At 44.3% G+C, this 27,466-nt stretch overlaps 1 protein-coding gene across 2 annotated transcripts; it reads right to left on the reverse strand.

The window, feature by feature from the left end:
• Window positions 1–27,302, reverse strand: crlf3 (cytokine receptor-like factor 3). Of its 2 annotated transcripts, none has more exons than XM_029707963.1 (10): window positions 27,165–27,302; window positions 17,799–17,935; window positions 7,797–8,004; window positions 7,266–7,353; window positions 6,025–6,202; window positions 4,689–4,746; window positions 3,739–3,903; window positions 2,903–3,041; window positions 2,685–2,797; window positions 1–2,537 (listed from the first exon to the last, which is right to left on the reverse strand). In XM_029707963.1, exons 2-10 carry the CDS (start codon window positions 17,913–17,915, stop codon window positions 2,269–2,271), a joined length of 1,335 nt encoding a protein of 444 aa, XP_029563823.1. In that variant the 5' UTR covers window positions 17,916–17,935; window positions 27,165–27,302; the 3' UTR covers window positions 1–2,268. The 2 variants fall into 2 exon arrangements, with proteins under 2 accessions (XP_029563823.1, XP_029562959.1); XM_029707099.1 differs by having other exon boundaries at window positions 4,677–4,746.
• Between the last annotated feature and the right edge of the window lie 164 nt (window positions 27,303–27,466).

Raw genomic sequence — 27,466 nt, forward strand, 5'->3', positions numbered from 1 at the left:
TAGATGACTAAGCAATTTATTGGATGTTTCTGGGGCATTCATTCTGTACTGAAGGAAGGCACAATGAGGTATACACACACATGTAAATAATAAGCCTGATAACAAGCAGGACTGGGGTCAATGCTATTTAGGAAGTCAACTCACATTCCACTTGGAATTTCAGTTAACCTCCGGAATTGAAATGGAACTGAGCCCAACCCTGATTACAAGTCACAGTCAGCATTCCAAATGGCACCCTATCTGGTGCACTACTTTTGACCAGCCCTATGGATCCTGGTCAAAAGTAGTGCACTAGATAGGGAATAGGGTGCTATTTGGGACTCAGCCACACAGTTAAAGGAATCGGAGAAGGATGTTTGCATGAAGAGGGTGGTGGATGACAGACAGCTGAGTACGACCCCACTTTAACAGGTGGCCTGGTTCCATTTCCAACCCCACCTCCCTACCCTTGCACCATTGGCAGCGTTTCACTGATATCAAATGATTTGGACGTGAAGCAACACTGCCACAGTAACTATCCAGCTATATACTGTGTCCAGCTATAGCTTTTATCGACAAGCAGTGTCTTCCAGTATGTATGACCACTGTTAACCTGTTAAATGTGAAACTGTCACACTCCCGAGTGGCGCAGCGGTCTAAGGCACTGTATTGCAGTGTCACTACAGACCCTGGTTCGTTTCCAGGCTGTGTCACAACCGGCCATGATCGGGAGTCCCATAGGGTTGGTGCATAATTGGCCCAGCATCGTCCGGGTTAGGGGAGGGGGTAGGCCGTCATTGTAAATAACATTTTGTTCTTACCTGACTTGCCTAGTTAAATAAAGGTTCATTTCAATTTGAACCATCTAACTCAACAGTCAGTCTGCTGAAGAGCACTCTGTAACCACAGCAACCATTCCATCTCTGCAGAACCACAGGAAGCAACCCAAACGGCCCCTAGTCCCTATAGTGCTCTAGAGGAAATAGGATGGCGCTTAAAATATAAATTCACCTCTCACAAGTAGAACAAGTTCCCCCAAAAATTCACATGAAAGTACATCAATGTCTACAAGTGAAGTTACATTACATGGTTGTGAAAACTGTTAGCAAAAAAAAGTGAACCGTTTTTAAAAAGAACATTTAACAGCATGAAATGGAATCTAATTCAGAACACTTACAGAATCAGAACTTTGTACACACCATGAGTTCTGCTCACACGGAGCTAGAGAATTGAAAACGGGTCGACAGGGGAGGAGAGACCGACATAAAGAGGTTACGATCTCTGGAGTGAAGTGTTTTATTCTGTGGTAAACCAGACCAGCATGCTTTGCAGCTCATGTGTTTGATGAAAGGTAACGTCTCTCTCTGAGCGAGACCACCCCCTTATTGTTCTCACATTCAGAAGTAAAAAAACACCACCATTTTAGGACGTTTGGAGAGAAGTGTGCATCTGAAATAGGGCACAAGAATGGCACCCTATTCCCTATATAGTGCACTACTTTTGACCAAGGCCCATAGCACTATGTAGGGAATAGGGTGCCATTTCATGCACAGCCTGAGTGTCTCTTGAAAAGGAAGAATGATTGGTCAGTTCTGGTACAGGAGTCTGTATCAGATGGCAGGATATCTTATCAGCCAGTTCAGAAAGGGCTTTGGATACATTGTTGATCCAGATGCCAAGAGGAGAAAGGTGAGCTACTGGAGCTGATATTTTCTGATACTGGAGAAGACGGCTCTCAGCCATCACCAGTCATACCTGGAGGAAGCATAGATAGCTGCTGCAGAAGGCCAGATGAAACCTTTCCCAGGGTGAAAGGAACAGATGGGTCACATTACTGTAAACAACGGCAGTTGAATTCACATTGAGAAATACCCCAATACTGAAAAGCTATAGGGGGTAGAGGCTAAGTGTCTAAGGCAGTGGTATTCAAAGGCGATGATCGTGACCCCACTAAACAAAAAGTACGAGTACGGATTATTGTATGAGACCATATACAAACGTATTTGAAAAATACAATTGAGTACATTTATTTTGTTTTTTTGTAAATGTAATGAATTAAGGATTATTTCTTGATGTAAAAATCTAAAATGTACTAATTTAAGGTTGTCATTATTTTTGGGGTGGGTTCATGAGAAAATGAACACAAAAGAAATAGGGTCCCTGCTAAAAAAGGTTTTAATACCACTGGTCTAAGGGGTTGATTTGGGACAGGACAACTCCAGCAGACAGGACTGTTACTCTGCTTGTCCCTTTGTGTTGACTGACAGGGCTGCTGTCCAATCAGCAGCCTCAGAACACCAGCACCTTCCAACCAGGGTGGGCTAAGGAGCAGCCAAAGAACAGGCAGTCCACCCCCTGATCCAGCAGCCAATCAAACACCACTTCCCGGTTCCCTGAGCCAATCGTAACCCTCAGCTTGAAGTTGCCTCCGTCGCTAAGGTTGTTGTTGTTGCTAATAGGAAGTAGGTTGACCACTTCCATATCAAAGGTCACAGCAGAGCCGAGGGTGATAGAAGGCAGCTGGTTGGTCATCTCTTTACCGTTGACAAACACCGCTCCTGGAGGGAAGAGAGGAGAGGGAAGAGTAGGAAGAGGAGGGATATAGAGAAGGTGAGAATCTGTCAAGTTTTGCTAACTTTTAACGCTGCTGCTACTCTGCAATTGTACGCTTTACCATTTTTTTGTTGTTGAAAAAGTGATTGTACCGTTGGTGGAGATGCAGACAGCCTGGTCCCTCTGGAGAGACTCCGCCTCTCCCTCACACCCCACACACACCCCGATACTGTCCCGCTTGTCCACCTGGCCCGTCGCAGAGATCCTACGCAAGCACACAAAACACACTAATCACACGACAGGAATCACAGCATAACATTACACTAGAGATTGTGATGAAGAGAGAGAGAGAGAGAGAGAGTGTACTGACTTGAAGGTGAGCGTCTGGCCACAGAAGTATGTTGGAGCGTTGGAGTAGAGAACCCCAGCTTTAGAGGGGGACGAGTCACTCCGCATGGCGATGTTCCTTCTACTGCTGAGGATGTAGCCCTCACTGCCTGGACACCACTCTGGAACACACACACCACCCAGAGAAGACAGAAACCATGACAACAGTACACCTTCAGTCCAGGCCGACTGCATTTCAACAGGTCTGGCTGCAGGAGACACCTTCTCACGCCACAGACACTGAGACATAGGAGATGAGACAGGATGTTGAGTGATGCCAGAGAGGATGGTGCTTTACCGACACCAACAGCACGGGAGGTGAAATTACAAGCTAGGTAGCTAGTGTGTTCTAAGTAGCTAGTGCGTGTGTACTAGCTAGCTGGACAAGCAACAATGGTTAACATTACGCCCTGGACCAGAGCTAGTTCCCTGACCGGTATGTGCCTAACACACTGATGCCCTGGACCAGAGCTAGTGACTCACGCTACACGAGACCAACAAGCGTCTACAGGTTACGTGAGCACACACCATCTGAGACACAAAAATACCATCAGTGATGTAAAAATACCATCAGAGACGTACTTTGAGGTTCGTAGACCACGCTGTGTCAGCATGCACAACCTGGAGCTGAATGCTTCACCGTACATCTGCTCCAGGTGTGTGTGTTTACCCTGGGGTGTGTGTGTGTTTACCCTGGGGTGTGTGTGTCTGTGTGTGTGTGTTTACCCTGGGGTGTGTGTGTCTGTGTCTACCATGTGTGTGTGTGTGTGTGTTTACCATGGGGGGTGTGGTTTACTGTGTGTGTGTGTGTGTGTTTACCATGGGGTGCTAGTGTGGTGTATCCTGTCTGTGGGACGCTCCAGGGGCTCCACTCGGTACGCCCCTCCCCCCGGGCACACACCCTGAACAGATGATCAGTGTGGGGGTCCAGGTGGAGGACCAGGAACTCCTGCTCCGGCCCGATGTAGGTATCCTCGTACTGACCTGAAGAGACCAAGGTTAGGACCACAGAGATACACTAGTATTAATAAAGCACTATTCATATTATAAAGTACTATTCATTTTATGAAGTACTATTCAATTAAAAGGTATTATTCATATTATAAAGTACTATTCATTTTATAAAGTACTATACATATTATAAAGTACTATTCATTTTATGAAGTACTATTCAATTAAAAGGTATTATTCATATTATAAAGTACTATTCATTTTATAAAGTACTATACATATTATAAAGTACTATTCATTTTATAAAGTACTATTCAATTAAAACGTATTATTCATATTATAAAGTACTATTCAATTAAAACGTATTATTCATATTATAAAGTACTATTCATATTATAAAGTACTATACATATTATAAAGTACTATTCATTTTATAAAGTACTATTCAATTAAAATGTATTATTCATATTAAAATGTACCATTCATACAATTACATTTTATAATATATTTCACATTATAATATGATATATTATTAAGCACTATTAATAAAGTACTAATATGTGATTCTATGGTTAGGACAACATATCCACAGGCGCAAACAGATTCCTGGGATCAGGACTGGTCACCTTTGTTGCACTAAGGCAGCGTCGCTGCTCCCTTTGTTCAGAAATGTATTTATGCGTTATTAAAAGTTATGTTTTATTAAATCATTACAACTTAGATTATTATAATAATTTGGAATAAATATGAATGATATAGAATCACAAAGAAATGAATAAGTTCTGAGATATTAAATCATTTTTGACCTTGGTACTGACCAGACACTGAGCGACGATACTGCAGACGGTAGTCCTGAACCGCAAACTCATCATCCACCTAGAGAGACAGATGTTATGAAACACACCCCACAGGACAGTGTACTAGTTAGTTAATATCAGTATCATAACACCCCACAGAACAGTGTACTAGTTAGTTAATATCAGTATCATAACACCCCACAGGACAGTGTACTAGTTAGTTAATATCAGTATCATAACACCCCACAGGACAGTGTACTAGTTAATATCAGTGTCATAACACCCCACAGGACAGTGTACTAGTTAGTTAATATCAGTATCATAACACCCCACAGGACAGTGTACTAGTTAGTTAATATCAGTATCATAACACCCCACAGGACAGTGTACTAGTTAGTTAATATCAGTATCATAACACCCCACAGGACAGTGTACTAGTTAGTTAATATCAGTATCATATCACCCCACAGGACAGTGTACTAGTTAGTTAATATCAGTATCATAACACCCCACAGGACAGTGTACTAGTTAGTTAATATCAGTATCATAACACCCCACAGGACAGTGTACTAGTTAATATCAGTATCATAACACCCCACAGGACAGTGTACTAGTTAGTTAATATCAGTATCATAACACCCCACAGGACAGTGTACTAGTTAATATCAGTATCATAACACCCCACAGGACAGTGTACTAGTTAGTTAATATCAGTATCATAACACCCCACAGGACAGTGTACTAGTTAGTTAATATCAGTATCATAACACCCCACAGGACAGTGTACTAGTTAGTTAATATCAGTATCATAACACCCCACAGGACAGTGTACTAGTTAGTTAATATCAGTATCATAACACCCCACAGGACAGTGTACTAGTTAGTTAATATCAGTATCATAACACCCCACAGGACAGTGTACTAGTTAGTTAATATCAGTATCATAACACCCCACAGGACAGTGTACTAGTTAGTTAATATCAGTATCATAACACCCCACAGGACAGTGTACTAGTTAGTTAATATCAGTATCATAACACCCCACAGGACAGTGTACTAGTTAGTTAATATCAGTATCATATCACCCCACAGGACAGTGTACTAGTTAGTTAATATCAGTATCATAACACCCCACAGGACAGTGTACTAGTTAGTTAATATCAGTATCATAACACCCCACAGGACAGTGTACTAGTTAGTTAATATCAGTATCATAACACCCCACAGGACAGTGTACTAGTTAATATCAGTATCATAGCACCCCACAGGACAGTGTACTAGTTAATAACAGTTACATAACACCTGTAGGGTGTGTGACACTGTGTGTGTGTGTGTGTGTGTGTGTGTGTGTCCTCACCTTACACCAGCGTACTAACACACTGCCAGGTCTCTCCTGGAGTTCCTCTATCTGGACTGGAGGGTGTGAAGAGACTGATCCATGTCGGGACACTCTGTCTCTCAGCGCGTACAGCAGAGAGTCATCCAGCTGGGCAGACACACACGGCACGTCTACTAACACTGGTACCTCCGGGAGGCTGAGACACACACACACACACACACACACACACACACACACACACACACACACACACACACACACACACACACACAGTTAAAATAAACACACACGGCACGTCTACTAACACTGGTACCTCCGGGAGGCTGAGACACACACACACACACACACGGTTAAAATAAACACACACACGGTTAAAATAAACACACACACACACACGGTTAAAATAAACACACACACAGTTAAAATAAACACACACACACACACACACACACAGCTAAAATAAACACACACACAGTTAAAATAAACACACACACACGGTTAAAATAAACAAACACACAGTTCAAATAAACAAACACCCACACACACACACGGTTAAAATAAACAACCACACACACACACACGGTTAAAATAAACAACCACACACACACACACACACGGTTAAAATAAACAACCACACACACACACACGGTTAAAATAAACAACCACACACACACACACACACGGTTAAAATAAACAAACACACAGTTCAAATAAACAAACACCCACACATAGTTCAAATAAACATATACACACAGTTAAAATAAACACACACACACACAGTTAAAATAAACACACACAAACACACACACAGTTAATATAAAACACACACACACAGTTAAAATAAACACACACAGTTAAAATAAACACACACACACAGTTAAAATAAACACACACAGTTAAAATAAACACACACAGTTCAAATAAACACACACACACACACACACACAGTTAAAATAAACACACACAAGGTTAAAATAAACACACACACACAGTTAAAATAAACACACACACACAGTTAAAATAAACACACAGTTAAAATAAACACACACAGTTCAAATAAACACACACACACACACACACAGTTAAAATAAACACACACACGGTTAAAATAAACACACACACACACACACACACAGTTAAAATAAACACACACACGGTTAAAATAAACACACACGCCGAGTTAACCTTTCCATTGTATTGTTAAAGTTACAACATACATGACATAGTGAAAGAGAGTATGATAATTCCCTCCCCTTCACCTGTCCAGCTGGATCTGAAGGGCCTTCTTGGTGAAACTCCCCAGCTTGTCCTCCTTCTCCCCCAGACCACAGCGGATAGCTACCTCACCTGAAGAGAGGACGGGGGGGAGAAGGAGATTAAAACCTTTAATCAGTGTTTAATTACAGGAGGAGGAGGAGGAGGAGGAGGAGGACAGGAGAAACATGATTCTGACGGTACTGAGGAGGAGGAGGAGGAGGAGGAGGAGGAGGAGGAGGGGAGAAGGGGAGGAGGGGGTGGAGGAGGGAGGAGGAGGACAGGAGAAACATGATTCTGAAGGTGTGTAATAGAAAGTCATAATAATTTGTGAGGTGATTATATTATTATATTTTATTAGTCCTGTTACACAGTTTGTAAGGGACATGTGTTTTTGTGCATATCCCTACTCCCCCTGAGACAGTCTCAGGGAGTGGGGTTACGGCCAGGGTCACTTTGGATCAGTCAGGGTTAAGTGCCTTGCTCAAGGGCTCCGGGATTTGAACCATGCGTCCCTCCGTCTATCTATACCTCACCCTCTCGGAGCAGCTCGTCTGCGGTGTTGACTCCGTGTTCTATGAGTTTCTGGCAGTCATCCAGCGGTCGTACGCTGTCCTGCTCGATGACGTCCACCTCGCTAAGGAGCACGCTCAGACGCTCCGTCAGGAGGCGGGTCACAGCCGTCTGGAGCTCTGAGAAATGACGCTTCAACCCCTCCCTGGCCTGAGACGAGCTGCCTCGTACCTGGAGGAGCGAGAGGAGAGGAAGAGAGAGGAGGATGAGGGAGAGAGGGTAGGAGAGAGAGAGAGAAGGAGAGAGAGAGAGACGGTGGGAGAGGGTCAATTGATATGCTAACTTTGTACCAAAAATGCTAAAACGTTAAGATGTGGAAACAGTGCCAGTCCCCCAACGGAACAGGAAGCTGGTGGTTAGTCGATTGCAGTGAAACGTAGTCTCTGTTTCAGTTCCTCTTAACAGACAACCATGCTGAGCTGAACTCCTGTCAGTATGAAACTACCAGACGATCTCAGTCTCAAATGACACCCTTAGTGCCTTTATAGTGCATTCGGGCTCATAGAGAGGAGGGGCCCATAGATAGGAAGGGCCAATACAGCTCTGATCAAAAGTAGTGCACTATGTAGGGAGCTTTTTGGGACACACCCACTGAATGACAGTCCTCCTCTCACTATCAGCACAGGAAAAAAAAAAATAATAATATGAAATTGTATGAAATGTATGCATTCACTACTGTAAGTCGCTCTGGATAAGAGCGTCTGCTAAATGACTAAAATGTAAAATGTAAATGACTGACTATGAGAGAGAGAGAGAGAGAGACCAGTGAGAGAGAGACCAGAGAGAGAGAGACCAGAGAGAGAGAGACCAGAGAGAGAGAGGCCAGAGAGAGACCAGAGAGAGAGAGACCAGAGAGAGAGAGACCAGAGAGAGAGAGAGAGAGCGAGAGACCAGAGAGAGAAGAGAGCGAGAGACCAGAGAGCGAGAGACCAGAGAGCGAGAGACCAGAGAGCAAGAGAGCGAGAGACCAGAGAGAAAGAGAGCGAGAGACCAGAGCGAAAGAGAGCGAGAGACCAGAGAGAAAGAGAGCGAGAGACCAGAGAGAAAGAGAGCGAGAGACCAGAGCGAAAGAGAGCAGAGAGACCAGAGAGAGCGAGAGAGACCAGAGAGAGCGAGAGAGACCAGAGAGAGCGAGAGAGACCAGAGAGAGAGAGCGAGAGACCAGAGAGAAAGAGACCAGAGAGAAAGAGAGCAGAGAGAAAGAGAGCGAGAGACCAGAGAGAGCGAGAGACCAGAGAGAGCGAGAGAGACCAGAGAGAGCGAGAGAGAGAGAGAGAGCGAGCAGGAAACAGAAGAGCAGAGGAGCTGCACTGATAAACAAGAGAAAATAATAGTTGGATGAGGATGGAAAGACCTACATAGAACACTATCAGAGATCAGTGTGTATGGACAGCAGGACACAGGAAATGCCTCACTGGAGCCATTGCATCACTTCCTGGTGTCGATCAGTTTTGTGGAGATAAGGGCAGTATCCTAAATGGCATCCTATTCTCTATATAGTGAACTCATTTTGACCAGGGCCCAAAGGTAGTGCACTATGGAGGGAATAGGGTGCCATTTGGGATGTTGCCAAAGATAATGTATATTTTGGGACGGTGAAGGATGGGAAAGCTAATATTGTCATCTGGAATACAATGACATGACCACTGGGAGTAGAGGACATACAGGCTGGGGAGAGAGAGATAAGAGGTATGAGAGAGAGAGGTGAGGTGACAGAGAGAGCGAGAGACCAGAGAGAGAGCGAGAGACCAGAGAGAGAGCGAGAGACCAGAGAGAGAGCGAGAGACCAGAGAGAGAGAGAGAGACCAGAGAGAGAGAGAGAGACCAGAGAGAGAGAGAGAGACCAGAGAGAGAGAGAGTGCGAGACCAAAGAGAGAGACCAGAGACACGAGAGACCAGAGAGAGAGACCAGAGAGAGAGACCAGAGAGAGAGAGAGACCAGAGAGAGAGAGAGACCAGAGAGAGAGAGAGACCAGAGAGAGAGACCAGAGAGAGAGACCAGAGAGAGAGACCAGAGAGAGAGACCAGAGAGAGAGAGACCAGAGAGAGAGAGAGACCAGAGAGAGAGAGAGAGAGAGACCAGAGAGAGAGAGACTAGAGAGAGACTAGAGAGAGACCAGAGAGAGACCAGAGAGAGACCAGAGAGAGAGACCAGAGAGAGAGAGACCAGAGAGAGACCAGAGAGAGAGAGAGACCAGAGAGAGAGCCAGAGAGAGAGAGAGAGACCAGAGAGAGAGAGAGAGAGAGAGAGACCAGAGAGAGATAACTACAGGATGTTTTGACTCCCTCTCATCCAGAAGCCAGAAGTATCTAAGGCACACACACTGCTCACGGACGTCACACCATCCTGGTAATCTGTGTGTGTTGCAGAGCAGCTTTTCCTGCCTGCCTCGTCTCATATTACAGTGATGATGACTCATCCCTGGGGAAGAGGGGGGTTATGGGAAAAATGGCCCAAAACTGGACTCTACAGCTGGGAAAGGAGAGAGACGTGCCAGATACTGGGTGGGAACAGTGGGCACCAGAGAGCAGCAGAACAGAACCATTCTGTAGATAAAAGTGTCAGTTTCAATTCATTGATAACTTTGGCGTTCTGTTGGTTATATAGAGCGGGTACGACCCATTCTGTTGGTTATATAGAGCGGGTACGACCCGTTCTCTTGGTTATATAGAGCGGGTACGACCCGTTCTCTTGGTTATATAGAGCGGGTACGACCCGTTCTCTTGGTTATATAGAGCGGGTACGACCCGTTCTCTTGGTTATATAGAGCGGGTACGACCCGTTCTCTTGGTTATATAGAGCGGGTACTACCCGTTCTCTTGGTTATATAGAGCGGGTACTACCCGTTCTCTTGGTTATATAGAGCGGGTACTACCCGTTCTCTTGGTTATATAGAGCGGGTACTACCCGTTCTCTTGGTTATATAGAGCGGGTACTACCCGTTCTCTTGGTTATATAGAGCGGGTACTACCCGTTCTCTTGGTTATATAGAGCGGGTACGACCCGTTCTCTTGGTTATATAGAGCGGGTACGACCCGTTCTCTTGGTTATATGGAGCGGGTACAACCCGTTCTCTTGGTTATATAGAGCGGGTACGACCCGTTCTCTTGGTTATATAGAGCGGGTACGACCCGTTCTGTTGGTTATATAGAGCGGGTACGACCCGTTCTCCTGGTTATATAGAGCGGGTACTACCCGTTCTGTTGGTTATATAGAGCGGGTACGACCCGTTCTCTTGGTTATATAGAGCGGGTACGACCCGTTCTCTTGGTTATATAGAGCGGGTACGACCCGTTCTCTTGGTTATATAGAGCGGGTACTACCCGTTCTGTTGGTTATATAGAGCGGGTACGACCCGTTCTCTTGGTTATATAGAGCGGGTACGACCCGTTCTCTTGGTTATATAGAGCGGGTACGACCCGTTCTCTTGGTTATATAGAGCGGGTACGACCCGTTCTGTTGGTTATATAGAGCGGGTACGACCCGTTCTCTTGGTTATATAGAGTGGGTACGACCCATTCTCTTGGTTATATAGAGCGGGTACTGCCCGTTCTCTTGGTTATATAGAGCGGGTACTACCCGTTCTGTTGGTTATATAGAGGGTACTACCCGTTCTCTTGGTTATATAGAGGGTACTACCCGTTCTGTTGGTTATATAGAGGGTACTACCCGTTCTCTTGGTTATATAGAGCGGGTACGACCCGTTCTCTTGGTTATATAGAGCGGGTACGACCCGTTCTCTTGGTTATATAGAGCGGGTACGACCCGTTCTCTTGGTTATATAGAGCGGGTACGACCCGTTCTCTTGGTTATATAGAGCGGGTACGACCCGTTCTCTTGGTTATATAGAGCGGGTACGACCCGTTCTCTTGGTTATATAGAGCGGGTACTACCCGTTCTGTTGGTTATATAGAGCGGGTACTACCCGTTCTCTTGGTTATATAGAGCGGGTACGACCCGTTCTCTTGGTTATATAGAGCGGGTACGACCCGTTCTCTTGGTTATATAGAGCGGGTACTACCCGTTCTGTTGGTTATATAGAGCGGGTACGACCCGTTCTGTTGGTTATATAGAGCGGGTACTACCCGTTCTCTTGGTTATATAGAGCGGGTACTACCCGTTCTCCTGGTTATATAGAGCAGGTACAACCCGTTCTGTTGGTTATATAGAGCGGGTACGACCCGTTCTCTTGGTTATATAGAGCGGGTACGACCCGTTCTCTTGGTTATATAGAGCGGGTACTACCCGTTCTCTTGGTTATATAGAGCGGGTACGACCCGTTCTCTTGGTTATATAGAGCGGGTACGACCCGTTCTGTTGGTTATATAGAGCGGGTACTACCCGTTCTCTTGGTTATATAGAGCGGGTACGACCCGTTCTGTTGGTTATATAGAGGGTACTACCCGTTTGCTGAAATGCTTGCGAGAGGGTGAAGTTCGTAACGTGGCTCGAGCACTTTCACGAGATGCCGATACCCTCTATTCTTCTCAACCACTGAGAAAGGGTTCCTATCCCCTAGTGTAAACAGGGTTCCTATCCACTAGTGTAAACAGGGTTCCTATCCACTAGTGTAAACAGGGTTCCTATCCACTAGTGTAAACAGGGTTCCTATCCACTAGTGTAAACAGGGTTCCTATCCACTAGTGTAAACAGGGTTCCTATCCACTAGTGTAAACAGGGTTCCTATCCACTAGTGTAAACAGGGTTCCTATCCCCTAGTGTAAACAGGGTTCCTATCCACTAGTGTAAACAGGGTTCCTATCCACTAGTGTAAACAGGGTTCCTATCCACTAGTGTAAACAGGGTTCCTATCCACTAGTGTAAACAGGGTTCCTATCCCCTAGTGTAAACAGGGTTCCTATCCACTAGTGTAAACAGGGTTCCTATTCTCTAGTGTAAACAGGGTTCCTATCCACTAGTGTAAACAGGGTTCCTATCCACTAGTGTAAACAGGGTTCCTATCCACTAGTGTAAACAGGGTTCCTATCCACTAGTGTAAACAGGGTTCCTATCCACTAGTGTAAACAGGGTTCCTATCCCCTAGTGTAAACAGGGTTCCTATCCACTAGTGTAAACAGGGTTCCTATCCACTAGTGTAAACAGGGTTCCTATCCACTAGTGTAAACAGGGTTCCTATCCACTAGTGTAAACAGGGTTCCTATCCACTAGTGTAAACAGGGTTCCTATCCACTAGTGTAAACAGGGTTCCTATCCCCTAGTGTAAACAGGGTTCCTATCCCCTAGTGTAAACAGGGTTCCTATCCACTAGTGTAAACAGGGTTCCTATCCACTAGTGTAAACAGGGTTCCTATCCACTAGTGTAAACAGGGTTCCTATCCACTAGTGTAAACAGGGTTCCTATCCACTAGTGTAAACAGGGTTCCTATCCACTAGTGTAAACATACCCATCACCTTGGCATGTCTTTGGCCCAGTCAGAACCAGCTGTGAAGGGCTGCTTGAATGCAGAGGGGAGACCAAGCGGTGTTGTTTTGTGTTTCCGTCTTGTTCCGGTGGTAGGAATACTGGAGTGATGTCGGCGTAAATGTGTCAACATGTTTGAGGTGTTGGCAGCTGCATAGGCTATTCAAATCAAATCAAACTTTATTTGCCACATGCGCCGAATTCAACAAGTGTAGACATTACCGTGAAATGCTTAATTACAAGCCTTTAACCAACAGTGCAGTTCAAGAAGAAGAAAATATTTAACAAGTAGACTAAAATAAAAAGTAATAATCAAAAGTAACACAATATGAATAATGAGGTTATATACAGGGGTCACCGGTACTGAGTCAGTGTGGAGGTTATATACAGGGGTCACCGGTACTGAGTCAGTGTGGAGGTTATATACAGGGGTCACCGGTACTGAGTCAGTGTGGAGGTTATATACAGGGGTCACCGGTACTGAGTCAGTGTGGAGGTTTTATACAGGGGTCACCGGTACTGAGTCAGTGTGGAGGCTATATACAGGGGGTACCGGTACTGAGTCAGTGTGGAGGTTATATACAGGGGGCACCGGTACTGAGTCAGTGTGGAGGTTATATACAGGGGTCACCGGTACTGAGTCAGTGTGGAGGTTATATACAGGGGTCACCGGTACTGAGTCAGTGTGGAGGTTATATACAGGGGTCACCGGTACTGAGTCAGTGTGGAGGTTATATACAGGGGTCACCGGTACTGAGTCAGTGTGGAGGTTATATACAGGGGTCACCGGTACTGAGTCAGTGTGGAGGTTATATACAGGGGTCACCGGTACTGAGTCAGTGTGGAGGTTATATACAGGGGTCACCGGTACTGAGTCAGTGTGGAGGTTATATACAGGGGTCACCGGTACTGAGTCAGTGTGGAGGTTATATACAGGGGTCACCGGTACTGAGTCAGTGTGGAGGTTATATACAGGGGTCACCGGTACTGAGTCAGTGTGGAGGTTATATACAGGGGTCACCGGTACTGAGTCAGTGTGGAGGTTATATACAGGGGTCACCGGTACCGAGTCAGTGTGGAGGTTATATACAGGGGTCACCGGTACTGAGTCAGTGTGGAGGTTATATACAGGGGTCACCGGTACCGAGTCAGTGTGGAGGTTATATACAGGGGTCACCGGTACTGAGTCAGTGTGGAGGTTATATACAGGGGTCACCGGTACTGAGTCAGTGTGGAGGTTATATACAGGGGTCACCGGTACTGAGTCAGTGTGGAGGTTATATACAGGGGTCACCGGTACTGAGTCAGTGTGGAGGTTATATACAGGGGTCACCGGTACTGAGTCAGTGTGGAGGTTATATACAGGGGTCACCGGTACTGAGTCAGTGTGGAGGTTATATACAGGGGTCACCGGTACTGAGTCAGTGTGGAGGTTATATACAGGGGTCACCGGTACTGAGTCAGTGTGGAGGTTATATACAGGGGTCACCGGTACTGAGTCAGTGTGGAGGTTATATACAGGGGTCACCGGTACCGAGTCAGTGTGGAGGTTATATACAGGGGTCACCGGTACTGAGTCAGTGTGGAGGTTATATACAGGGGTCACCGGTACTGAGTCAGTGTGGAGGTTATATACAGGGGGCACCGGTACTGAGTCAGTGTGGAGGTTATATACAGGGGTCACCGGTACTGAGTCAGTGTGGAGGTTATATACAGGGGTCACCGGTACTGAGTCAGTGTGGAGGTTATATACAGGGGTCACCGGTACTGAGTCAGTGTGGAGGTTTTATACAGGGGTCACCGGTACTGAGTCAGTGTGGAGGTTATATACAGGGGTCACCGGTACTGAGTCAGTGTGGAGGTTATATACAGGGGTCACCGGTACTGAGTCAGTGTGGAGGTTATATACAGGGGTCACCGGTACTGAGTCAGTGTGGAGGTTATATACAGGGGTCACCGGTACTGAGTCAGTGTGGAGGTTATATACAGGGGGCACCGGTACTGAGTCAGTGTGGAGGTTTTATACAGGGGTCACCGGTACTGAGTCAGTGTGGAGGTTATATACAGGGGGCACCGGTACTGAGTCAGTGTGGAGGTTATATACAGGGGTCACTGGTACTGAGACAGTGTGGAGGTTATATACAGGGGTCACCGGTACTGAGTCAGTGTGGAGGTTATATACAGGGGTCACCGGTACTGAGTCAGTGTGGAGGTTATATACAGGGGTCACCGGTACTGAGTCAGTGTGGAGGTTATATACAGGGGTCACCGGTACTGAGTCAGTGTGCAGGGTACAGGTTAGTTGAGGTAATTTGTACATGCAGGTGGGAGTGAAGTGACTATACATAGATAACAAACAAACTGCGAGTAGCAGCAGTGTACAAGGGGGGGGTCAATGTAAATTATCCAGTGGCGATTTTTATGAATTGTTCAGCGGTCTAATGGCTTGGGGGTAGAAGCTGTTAAGGGGCCTTTTGGTCCTCGACTTGGCGCTCCAATACCGCTTGCCGTGCGGTGGGCAGAGAAAACAGTCTCTAACTTGGGTGACTGGAGTCTCTGACAATTCTGGTTGAGCAGTGGTGACAATACGGTGACGGTTTAAGCCACAACTCTCTTCTAGTATCAGGAAGATGTTAAGCCTTCCCTCCTCCCCCTCCTCCCTCCTTCCTCTTTCCCCCCTTCCTCCCCCTCTCTATCCCCCTTCAGGCTAATTGTAAACAACGTTGTTATTTCCTGCTCCTCTAAAAGTAAAGCAGAGAAAGAGAGGTATATGAAAAGAGAGAGACAAACACAACTCATTTGCCAAACTGGAGGTGGTGTGAATGCAGAGTAGTTCAACTCCTGAACTAAAAAGCACATTCTATTGAAAACAGGCTGTTTAGTTCAGGTGAAGACTTCATCTGTGTCTGTAAATGTCATTATTACAAATATATATATATATATATATATAAAAATCAGAGGATTAATCGGTATTGACTTATATACAGTATATTTGTAATAATGACATTTACAACAATACTGAATGAACAATGAACACTTATTTTAACTTAATATAATACATAAATAAATAATGAAACATGTTCAATTTGGTTTAAATAATGCAAAAACAAAGTGTTGGTGAAGAAAGTAAAAGTTCAATATGAGCCATGTAAGAAAGCTAACGTTTAAGTTCCTTGATCAGAACATGAGAACATATGAAAGCTGGTGGTTCCTTTTAACATGAGTCTTCAATATGAAAGCTGGTGGTTCCTTTTAACATGAGTCTTCAATATTCCCAGGTAAGAAGTTTTAGGTTGTAGTTATTATAGGAATTATGACGGTCGACTATTTCTCTCTCTTCCATTTGTATTTCATATGCCTTTGACTATTGGATGTTCTTATAGGCACTTTAGTATTGTCAGCCTAATCTCGGGAGTTGATAGGCTTGAAGTCATAAACAGCGCTGTGGATCAAGCATTGCGAAGAGCTGCTGGAAAACGCAGTAAAGTTTGAATGAATACTTACGAGCCTGCTGCTGCCTACCACCACTCAGTCAGACTGCTCTATCAAATATCAAATCATAGACTTAATTACAATATAATAAATGCAGAAATACGAGCCTTTGGTCATTAATATGGTCAAATCCGGAAACTATCATTTCGAAAACAAAACGTTTATTCTTTCAGTGAAATAAGGAACCGTTCCGTATTTTATCTAACGGGTGGCATCCCTAAGTCTAAATATTCCTGTTACATTGCACAACCTTCAATGTCATAATTACGAAAAATTCTGGCAAATTAGTTTGCAACAAGCCAGGTGGCCCAAAATGCTGCATATACCCTGACTCTGTTGCACAGAACGCAAGAGAAGTGACAGAATTTCCCTAGTTAATATTGTCTGCTAACATGAATTTATTTTAACTAAATATGCAGGTTAAAGAATATATACTTGTGTATTGATTTTAAGAAAGGCCTTGATGTTTATAGTTAGGTACATTCGTGCAACGATTGTGTTTTTTTTAAATCATCACCCGTTTGGCGAAGTAGGCTGTGATTCGATGATAAATTAACAGGCACCGCATCGATTATATGCAACGCAGGACAAGCTAGTTAAACTAGTAATATCATCAACCATGTGTAGTTAACTAGTGATTATGTTAAGATTGATAGTTTTTTATAAGTTTAATGCTAGCTAGCAACTTACCTTGGCTCCTTACTGCACTCGTGTAACAGGTGGTCAGCCTGCCACGCAGGCTCCTCGTGGAGTGCAATGTAATCGGCCAGAATCGGTGTCCAAAAATTACCAATTGTTATGAAAACTTGAAATCGGCCCTAATTAATCGGCCATGCCGTAGGACGACCTCTAATCTGAATGAGGGTTGGACCAGTGTTATAGCTGTGTTATTACCTGTTTGCGTGCTTGGCTGAGTCCATGTAGGTGTTATAACTGTGTTATTACCTGTTTGCGTGCTTGGCTGAGTCCATGTAGGTGTTATAGCTGTGTTATTACCTGTTTGCGTGCTTGGCTGAGTCCATGTAGGCGTTGTTATAACTGTGTTATTACCTGTTTGCGTGCTTGGCTGAGTCCATGCAGGCGTTGTTGTAGTTCGCTCCTGTAATTCTGAGCTGCTTCTATACTCTCCTTAGCCTCCTGCAGCAACGCCTCAGCCTCTATAGACATCCTGCTGTACAGCCTGGCTCCTACACACACACACACACACACACACACACACACACACACACACACACACACACACACACACACACACGTTATTAGCGGATGTTTGTAACTTCATGTCCCTGTGGTCTGATACTCTTTCACTCTGATAGCGTTCAGACTGGAACGTGTGTATTCCCCTGAACTCATTTTGACGCTCTGCACCACCACAGAGACACTAAGACCAGGCAGACAGCAGTGAGAAGAGACAGTAGCTTGTACACCAGGCAGACAGCAGTGAGAAGAGACAGTAGGGGAGATAAGAGGAGAGACAGTAGGGGAGATAAGAGGAGAGACAGTAGGGGAGATAAGAGGAGAGACAGTAGGGGAGATAAGAGGAGAGACAGTAGGGGAGATAAGAGGAGAGACAGTAGAGGATGTCTGACGATGATGTGCAAAACAGATCAAACCACTTCCCATTTAACTGGAGGAAAGCAACCAGCCAACCAGAGACCAGACACTAGCAGCAACTAGCCAACCAGAGACCAGACACTAGCAGCAACCAACCAACCAGAGACCAGACACTAGCAGCAACCAACCAACCAGAGACCAGACACTAGCAGCAACCAGCCAACCAGAGACCAGACACTAGCAGCAACCAGCCAACCAGAGACCAGACACTAGCAGCAACCAGCCAACCAGAGACCAGACACTAGCAGCAACCAGCCAACCAGAGACCAGACACTAGCAGCAACCAACCAACCAGAGACCAGACACTAGCAGCAACCAGCCAACCAGAGACCAGACACTAGCAGCAACCAACCAACCAGAGACCAGACACTAGCAGCAACCAGCCAACCAGAGACCAGACACTAGCAGCAACCAGCCAACCAGAGACCAGACACTAGCAGCAACCAACCAACCAGAGACCAGACACTAGCAGCAACCAGCCAACCAGAGACCAGACACTAGCAGCAACCAGCCAACCAGAGACCAGACACTAGCAGCAACCAACCAACCAGAGACCAGACACTAGCAGCAACCAACCAGAGACCAGACACTAGCAGCAACCAACCAGAGACCAGACACTAGCAGCAACCAACCAACCAGAGACCAGACACTAGCAGCAACCAACCAACCAGAGACCAGACACTAGCAGCAACCAGCCAACCAGAGACCAGACACTAGCAGCAACCAGCCAACCAGAGACCAGACACTAGCAGCAACCAACCAGAGACCAGACACTAGCGGCAACCAACCAACCAGAGACCAGACACTAGCAGCAACCAGCCAACCAGAGACCAGACACTAGCAGCAACCAACCAGAGACCAGACACTAGCAGCAACCAACCAACCAGAGACCAGACACTAGCAGCAACCAGCCAACCAGAGACCAGACACTAGCAGCAACCAACCAACCAGAGACCAGACACTAGCAGCAACCAGCTACAAGCAGATAGTCCCTTTTCATGTTCAAGATGACTGTTTCCCACATAGCAGATACAAACAGAAATCCATGGGTATGACACAAAAGAGTTCTACTGATGCTGTGGGTTAGGGTTACAGTACAGCCTGTACCAGACCAAAACAGGTTGAGGTAGTTTAGCTGAAGGTACAGTACAGCCTGTACCAGACCAGAACAGGTTGAGGTAGTTTAGCTGAGGGTACAGTACAGCCTGTACCAGACCAGAACATGTCGAGGTAGTTTAGCTGAAGGTACAGTACAGCCTGTACCAGACCAGAACAGGTTGAGGTAGTTTAGCTGAGGGTACAGTACAGCCTGTACCAGACCAGAACATGTCGAGGTGGTTTGGCTGAAGGTACAGTACAGCCTGTACCAGACCAGAACATGCTGAGGTAGTTTAGCTGAGGGTACAGTACAGCCTGTACCAGACCAGAACATGTCGAGGTGGTTTGGCTGAAGGTACAGTACAGCCTGTACCAGACCAGAACAGGTTGAGGTAGTTTAGCTGAAGGTACAGTACAGCCTGTACCAGACCAGAACATGCTGAGGTAGTTTAGCTGAAGGTACAGTACAGCCTGTACCAGACCAGAACAGGTTGAGGTAGTTTAGCTGAGGGTACAGTACAGCCTGTACCAGACCAGAACATGCTGAGGTAGTTTAGCTGAAGGTACAATACAGCCTGTACCAGACCAGAACAGGTTGAGGTAGTTTAGCTGAAGGTACAGTACAGCCTGTACCAGACCAGAACAGGTTGAGGTAGTTTAGCTGAGGGTACAGTACAGCCTGTACCAGACCAGAACATGCTGAGGTAGTTTAGCTGAGGGTACAGTACAGCCTGTACCAGACCAGAACAGGTTGAGGTAGTTTAGCTGAGGGTACAGTACAGCCTGTACCAGACCAGAACATGCTGAGGTAGTTTAGCTGAAGGTACAGTACAGCCTGTACCAGACCAGAACATGTTGAGGTAGTTTAGCTGAAGGTACAGTACAGCCTGTACCAGACCAGAACAGGTTGAGGTAGTTTAGCTGAGGGTACAGTACAGCCTGTACCAGACCAGAACATGCTGAGGTAGTTTAGCTGAAGGTACAGTACAGCCTGTACCAGACCAGAACATGCTGAGGTGGTTTGACTGAAGGTACAGGATAGAGGAAGCTTACTTCAGTCTTCACTAAAACCAAAATCTCAAGTGCATTGTTTCCCCCCATAGACTTGTATAATGGCTGGTTTCCCCCATAGACTTGTATATGGGGGAAACCAGTGATTGCCAACAAGGGTTTTGCCACCAAGTACTAAGTCATGTTTTGCAGAGGGGTCAAATACTTATTTCCCTCATTAAAATGCAAATCAATTTATAACATTTCTGACATGCGTTTTTCAGGATTTTTTTGTTGTTATTCTATCTCTCACTGTTCAAATAAACCTACCATTAAAATTATACTGATCCTTTCTTTGTCAGTGGGCAAACGTACAAAATCAGCAGGGAATTAAACACTTTTTTCCCCCCACTGTATGTTTCTCAGAAAGCTTTCTAAAAGGGTGTGGTTTGTTGTTGGTAGCTGTTCTCTCTGTCTCTAGAATCCTACAGATTATAACACACTGTCTCTGTCTCTAGAATCCTGCAGATTATAACACACTGTCTGTCTCTCTGTCTCTAGAATCCTACAGATTATAACACACTGTCTCTGTCTCTAGAATCCTGCAGATTATAACACACTGTCTCTGTCTCTAGAATCCTGCAGATTATAACACACTGTCCGTCTCTAGAATCCTACAGATTATAACACACTGTCTCTAGAATCCTACAGATTATAACACACTGTCTCTGTCTCTAGAATCCTGCAGATTATAACACACTGTCTCTGTCTCTAGAATCCTGCAGATTATAACACACTGTCTCTAGAATCCTACAGATTCTAACACACTGTCTCTGTCTCTAGAATCCTACAGATTATAACACACTGTCTCTAGAATCCTACAGATTATAACACACTGTCTCTAGAATCCTACAGATTATAACACACTGTCTCTAGAATCCTACAGATTATAACACACTGTCTCTAGAATCCTACAGATTATAACACACTGTCTCTGTCTCTAGAATCCTACAGATTATAACACACTGTCTCTGTCTCTAGAATCCTACAGATTATAACACACTGTCTCAGTCTCTAGAATCCTACAGATTATAACACACTGTCTCTAGAATCCTACAGATTATAACACACTGTCTCTAGAATCCTACAGATTATAACACACTGTCTCTAGAATCCTACAGATTATAACACACTGTCTCTAGAATCCTACAGATTATAACACACTGTCTCTAGAATCCTACAGATTATAACACACTGTCTCTAGAATCCTACAGATTATAACACACTGTCTCTGTCTCTAGAATCCTGCAGATTATAACACACTGTCTCTAGAATGCTACAGATTATAACACACTGTCTCTAAAATCCTACAGATTATAACACACTGTCTCTAGAATCCTACAGATTATAACACACTGTCTCTAGAATCCTACAGATTATAACACACTGTCTCTGTCTCTAGAATCCTGCAGATTATAACACACTGTCTCTAGAATCCTACAGATTATAGCACACTGTCTCTAGAATCCTCCAGATTATAGCACACTGTCTCTGTCTCTAGAATCCTGCAGATTATAACACACTGTCTCTGTCTCTAGAATCCTACAGATTATAACACACTGTCTCTAGAATCCTACAGATTATAACACACTGTCTCTGTCTCTAGAATCCTGCAGATTATAACACACTGTCTGTCTCTAGAACCCTACAGATTATAACACACTGTCTGTCTCTCTGTCCCTAGAATCCTACAGATTATAACACACTGTCTGTCTCTAGAACCCTACAGATTATAACACGCTGTCTGTCTCTCTGTCTCTAGAATCCTGCAGATTATAACACACTGTCTCTGTCTCTAGAATCCTGCAGATTATAACACTGTCCCTGTCTCTAGAATCCTGCAGATTATAACACACTGTCTCTGTCTCTAGAATCCTGCAGATTATAACACACTGTCTCTGTCTCTAGAATCCTACAGATTATAACACACTGTCTCTAGAATCCTACAGATTATAACACACTGTCTCTGTCTCTAGAATCCTACAGATTATAACACACTGTCTCTAGAATCCTGCAGATTATAACACACTGTCTCTAGAATCCTACAGATTATAGCACACTGTCTCTGTCTCTAGAATCCTGCAGATTATAACACACTGTCTCTGTCTCTAGAACCCTGCAGATTATAACACACTGTCTCTGTCTCTAGAACCCTACAGATTATAACACACTGTCTCTGTCTCTAGAATCCTGCAGATTATAACACACTGTCTGTCTCTCTGTCTCTAGAATCCTGCAGATTATAACACACTGTCTCTGTCTCTAGAATCCTGCAGATTATAACACACTGTCTCTGTCTCTAGAACCCTGCAGATTATAACACACTGTCTCTGTCTCTAGAACCCTACAGATTATAACACACTGTCTCTGTCTCTAGAATCCTGCAGATTATAACACACTGTCTGTCTCTCTGTCTCTAGAATCCTGCAGATTATAACACACTGTCTCTGTCTCTAGAATCCTGCAGATTATAACACACTGTCTCTGTCTCTAGAATCCTGCAGATTATAACACACTGTCTGTCTCTCTGTCTCTAGAATGCTACAGATTATAACACACTGTCTCTGTCTCTCTCAGGGTTCCTAAAGATAATCCATTTGTGTGACCACATTTATATTTATTTGGTATTTTTTTAGTTGGGGGTTACAGATACAATATTCAGATTCATATTTTCAGGTCATATTTTCCATTCCATATGTTCCTGTTGTACCTGTGTGCTGCCAACATGAAAACATCCTCATTGTATAAAATCCAAACAGGAAGGTGTTAGTAGTGTCACAGTGATGTCAATATAACTCTGCTGGTCTGGCTGCTACAGCAGCTTCCTTTCTCTGTCTGTCCTAGCACCAAGTTACCTCAAACATTTTTAGGCACTGAGCTAATTTCAGGTCTGCTGAGCACAAACTTCAACGCTGTGAAAATTCTGCGCAACTTCCAGCGTACTGTGAACACTGAGGCTGTACCCGTTTTAAGTTACAGTTTTAACAGTGGTCACATAAGCCACTGTGGCTATTTGATCATAATGTAGGCCTACCAGAGTGGTCTACCATCAAAAACAATGGAGAAAATGCATCCCATAATATTTTAACATGGAAATAGCTGTTCTATCATTCAGCCTACAGTAGCAGCCAATGTGTGGTGTTCAATGTTGGCCTACATTCCATGAGACTTTTGAAAATAACAACATACAGGGCTTGACATGAACCTGTTTATCTACTTGTCCTTTAGACAAGGAGGTGACTGAAAATGTTGTGTTGTTTGATGCAAGAAACCACTTTACAAAATAAAATGCTTAATTATTCCGCTACCATTATTACAGAGAATCAGACACATTATGCTACCCTCTGCCTATTGGCTGCTTAGCGAATTCAAGCCTGTCTCAAAATACAACACTGCCCTTTCAAAGGCAAAGAAAAGCTCTTTACCTGACCTGCTTTTCTAGAAATGTACACGTTTTGTGCTCTTGTAGGAAGCAATCACTCCCCTATTGCTGACTAATGATCTATAACTGGGTTAATAACTCACTAACTATCAATCACTCCCCTACTGCTGACTAATGATCTATAACTGGGTTAATAACTCACTAACTATCACTCCCCTACTGCTGACTAATGATCTATAACTGGGTTAATAACTCACTAACTATCAATCACTCCCCTACTGCTGACTAATGATCTATAACTGGGTTAATAACTCACTAACTATCACTCCCCTACTGCTGACTAATGATCTATAACTGGGTTAATAACTCACTAACTATCACTCCCCTACTGCTGACTAATGATCTATAACTGGGTTAATAACTCACTAACTATCAATCACTCCCCTACTGCTGACTAATGATCTATAACTGGGTTAATAACTCACTAACTATCACTCCCCTACTGCTAACTAATGATCTATAACTGGGTTAATAACTCACTAACTATCAATCACTCCCCCTATTGCTGACTAATGATCTATAACTGGGTTAATAACTCACTAACTATCACTCCCCTACTGCTGACTAATGATCTATAACTGGGTTAATAACTCACTAACTATCACTCCCCTACTGCTGACTAATGATCTATAACTGGGTTAATAACTCACTAACTATCAATCACTCCCCTACTGCTAACTAATGATCTATAACTGGGTTAATAACTCACTAACTATCACTCCCCTACTGCTGACTAATGATCTATAACTGGGTTAATAACTCACTAACTATCAATCACTCCCCTACTGCTAACTAATGATCTATAACTGGGTTAATAACTCACTAACTATCACTCCCCTACTGCTGACTAATGATCTATAACTGGGTTAATAACTCACTAACTATCAATCACTCCCCCTATTGCTGACTAATGATCTATAACTGGGTTAATAACTCACTAACTATCAAAGGATATGAACAAAATGTGGACACGTGGCTACATGCAGCTCTTGATTTGATCTCCAAACAAGCACATCTACTCACTATCAAATCAGATGTTATTGGTCACATACACGTGTTTACCAGATGTTATTGCGGGTGTAGTGAAATGCTTGTGTTCCTTGGTCCAACAGTGCAGTAATATCTAACAATACACACAAATCTAAGTAAAGGAATGGAATTAAGAACATATAAGTATTTGAACGAGCAATGTCAGTGATACCACAGCTGTAAACACAGTCCAGTTTAAAGTAAATGGCACAGATCCATATATGGCAATGATCTATTTGCATATAGGCCTACTGCAGTTCTGACTGGTTGTGTCCCACCAGTCTGTGTAGAGTACGGGCTGAGTCGTGCTCAACAGAATCCTACTCTGCCGCGTTCTGCCGCGTTCTGCCGCGTTCTGCCTTTGTTTCAGGTATGTTGCATTGAAATTGGCCACTGTCGCCACAGTAAAGGGAAACGGTGATGGTGTTAACTAACAGGGAACACTCTAGAACGTTGAGTAAAGTTCAATCTCCTGCTTCTCTCAGTGGGCTGATGTTTCTAGCTGTGCAGCAATCTCAGGCTACTGCACCCCGCGCTCAGTTTAGAGGGAACATTGGTTAGGACTGAGTTAGCACCGAGATGGGACTAGAACGATGGAGAACTTTGTGTGTGTGTGTGTGTGTGTGTGTGTGTGTGTGTGTGTGTGTGTGTGTGTGTGTGTGTGTGTGTGTGTGTGTGTGTGTGTGTGTGTGTGTGTGTGTGTATGATGCTGCTGCCACTGATGATGCTGCTACTGCTGGTGACCTAGATTCAGACGGCAGCGGGCCTCCTGCTGGAACACACTGGCTACGTCACAAATAGAACCCTAGTCCCTACGTAGTGCACTACTGTTGGTCTGATCCCTATGGGCCCTGGTCTCTCTCTCTCTCATCTCTGTCACATGCGTTTACATGTGACAGAGATAGTGTGTGACAGAGATAGTATGGCGTGAAAGTGTATGCCCCACTTCTAAGACTAGACCCCCTCCCTCCACACACACACAGGATTTAAAGGCAGTAATCTTGGAGCAATATAACAGATTCACCCCAGCGTGGGAGGAACATTCAGGTCACATGGATAATCACACACAGACACAATGTTGATGCAGAAAGCCTCAGACTATTGTTGAGATGATGCTGTCAGTGAAACATGAAATCACCCTCCCTCCAGCTGAAACAAAGTCTGCTATGGTCCTGGTCAAAAGTAGTGCACTATGTAGGGAATATGATGCTATTTGGGACGCAAACTTTGTTTTTCAGGACTTCGTGTACGCACCGAAATCCATACAGTGGATTTGGCTTCGGACTTGTTATGAACTTAGACCACTGACCTATAGATACGTATTGATCTGTTGCTAGGAAACAGTCCTACTGGCATGTCTACACTTTAATTCCATGAGTGTTACTGATAGCTAAGTCAAGAAAGGAAAGTAACAAACGTTATTCCATAATCACTATCCAGTATAATCATTCCTAGCCACCATACTTTTACATCTGCATTGCTTGCTGTTTGGGGTTTTAGGCTGGATTTCTGTACAGCACTTTGTGACATCGGCTGAAGTAAAAAGGGCTTTATAAATCAAATTTGATTGATTTGATGGATTGATTGATTAGTAACCTACAAAATCTCATCACTTTGGAAAATTGCCATTCTGATCGTTTTTTTCTAGACCTTTAATTTACCTTCACCATATCCAGCAGTAGGCTACTACAATCATTAACCTAGAATCCTACATCAGACGTGTCATTCTACACAACTGTCTGTCATTGTGTGTTCAACCTGGAAAGTTATGACAGATGCTCACATAAAGACGAGTGTGGAGCTTCGACCGTAACTATTATTATCGTCACGCAGCGAGCGGATGTCATGGAGAGGCAACGCAACTTTGCGCAACAGAAAAACATGACCATACTCGCTCAAAATCAACTTCCGTAATTCTAAACACCCCCGTTTCACGAGAAGTCACCACCCAACATGCCTTTGTCGATACATATGCACTTCACACAATTCTGGTTATTGTTGATGATGAATGAAAGTAAAGCATCGAGGGCTTGGCTTTCACCAACCCTCGTGAAACAATACATTTCCAGAAAATGTCAAAGAAAACAGCCAAATAAGCCAGTTCATAGTACATCAACAGTAATATTCAAGACATTAGTAAACGCTTCATGCAGCTTATTAAGTAATGCGATATCGAATCCTACCTGATTCGGACTTAGTTTCTGGTCATTCTAAAGTTCGATACCGTTTCGCCTACCGACCGATGCAAAGACGTTTTTGCGCCAATCCAAAAATAACAATTTACTGGGCTTTCTGCTGATCGGCAGCTCAACTAGCCAATAGAAGAAGGATATCGCACAGTCTTCCTCTCCCTGTGCCCGCCCTCTGAGTTGCAATGTGAAACAATAGCCTTGCTGTAATAGTTAAAACCACTGATGAAACTCTGATGATGCGTCGGCATAAACATCCAAATGCAAGTCTCATCCAAATAAATGAACATTCTAAC

The sequence above is a fragment of the Salmo trutta genome, chromosome 1 (assembly GCF_901001165.1).
Source record: "Salmo trutta chromosome 1, fSalTru1.1, whole genome shotgun sequence".
NCBI lineage: Eukaryota > Metazoa > Chordata > Actinopteri > Salmoniformes > Salmonidae > Salmo > Salmo trutta.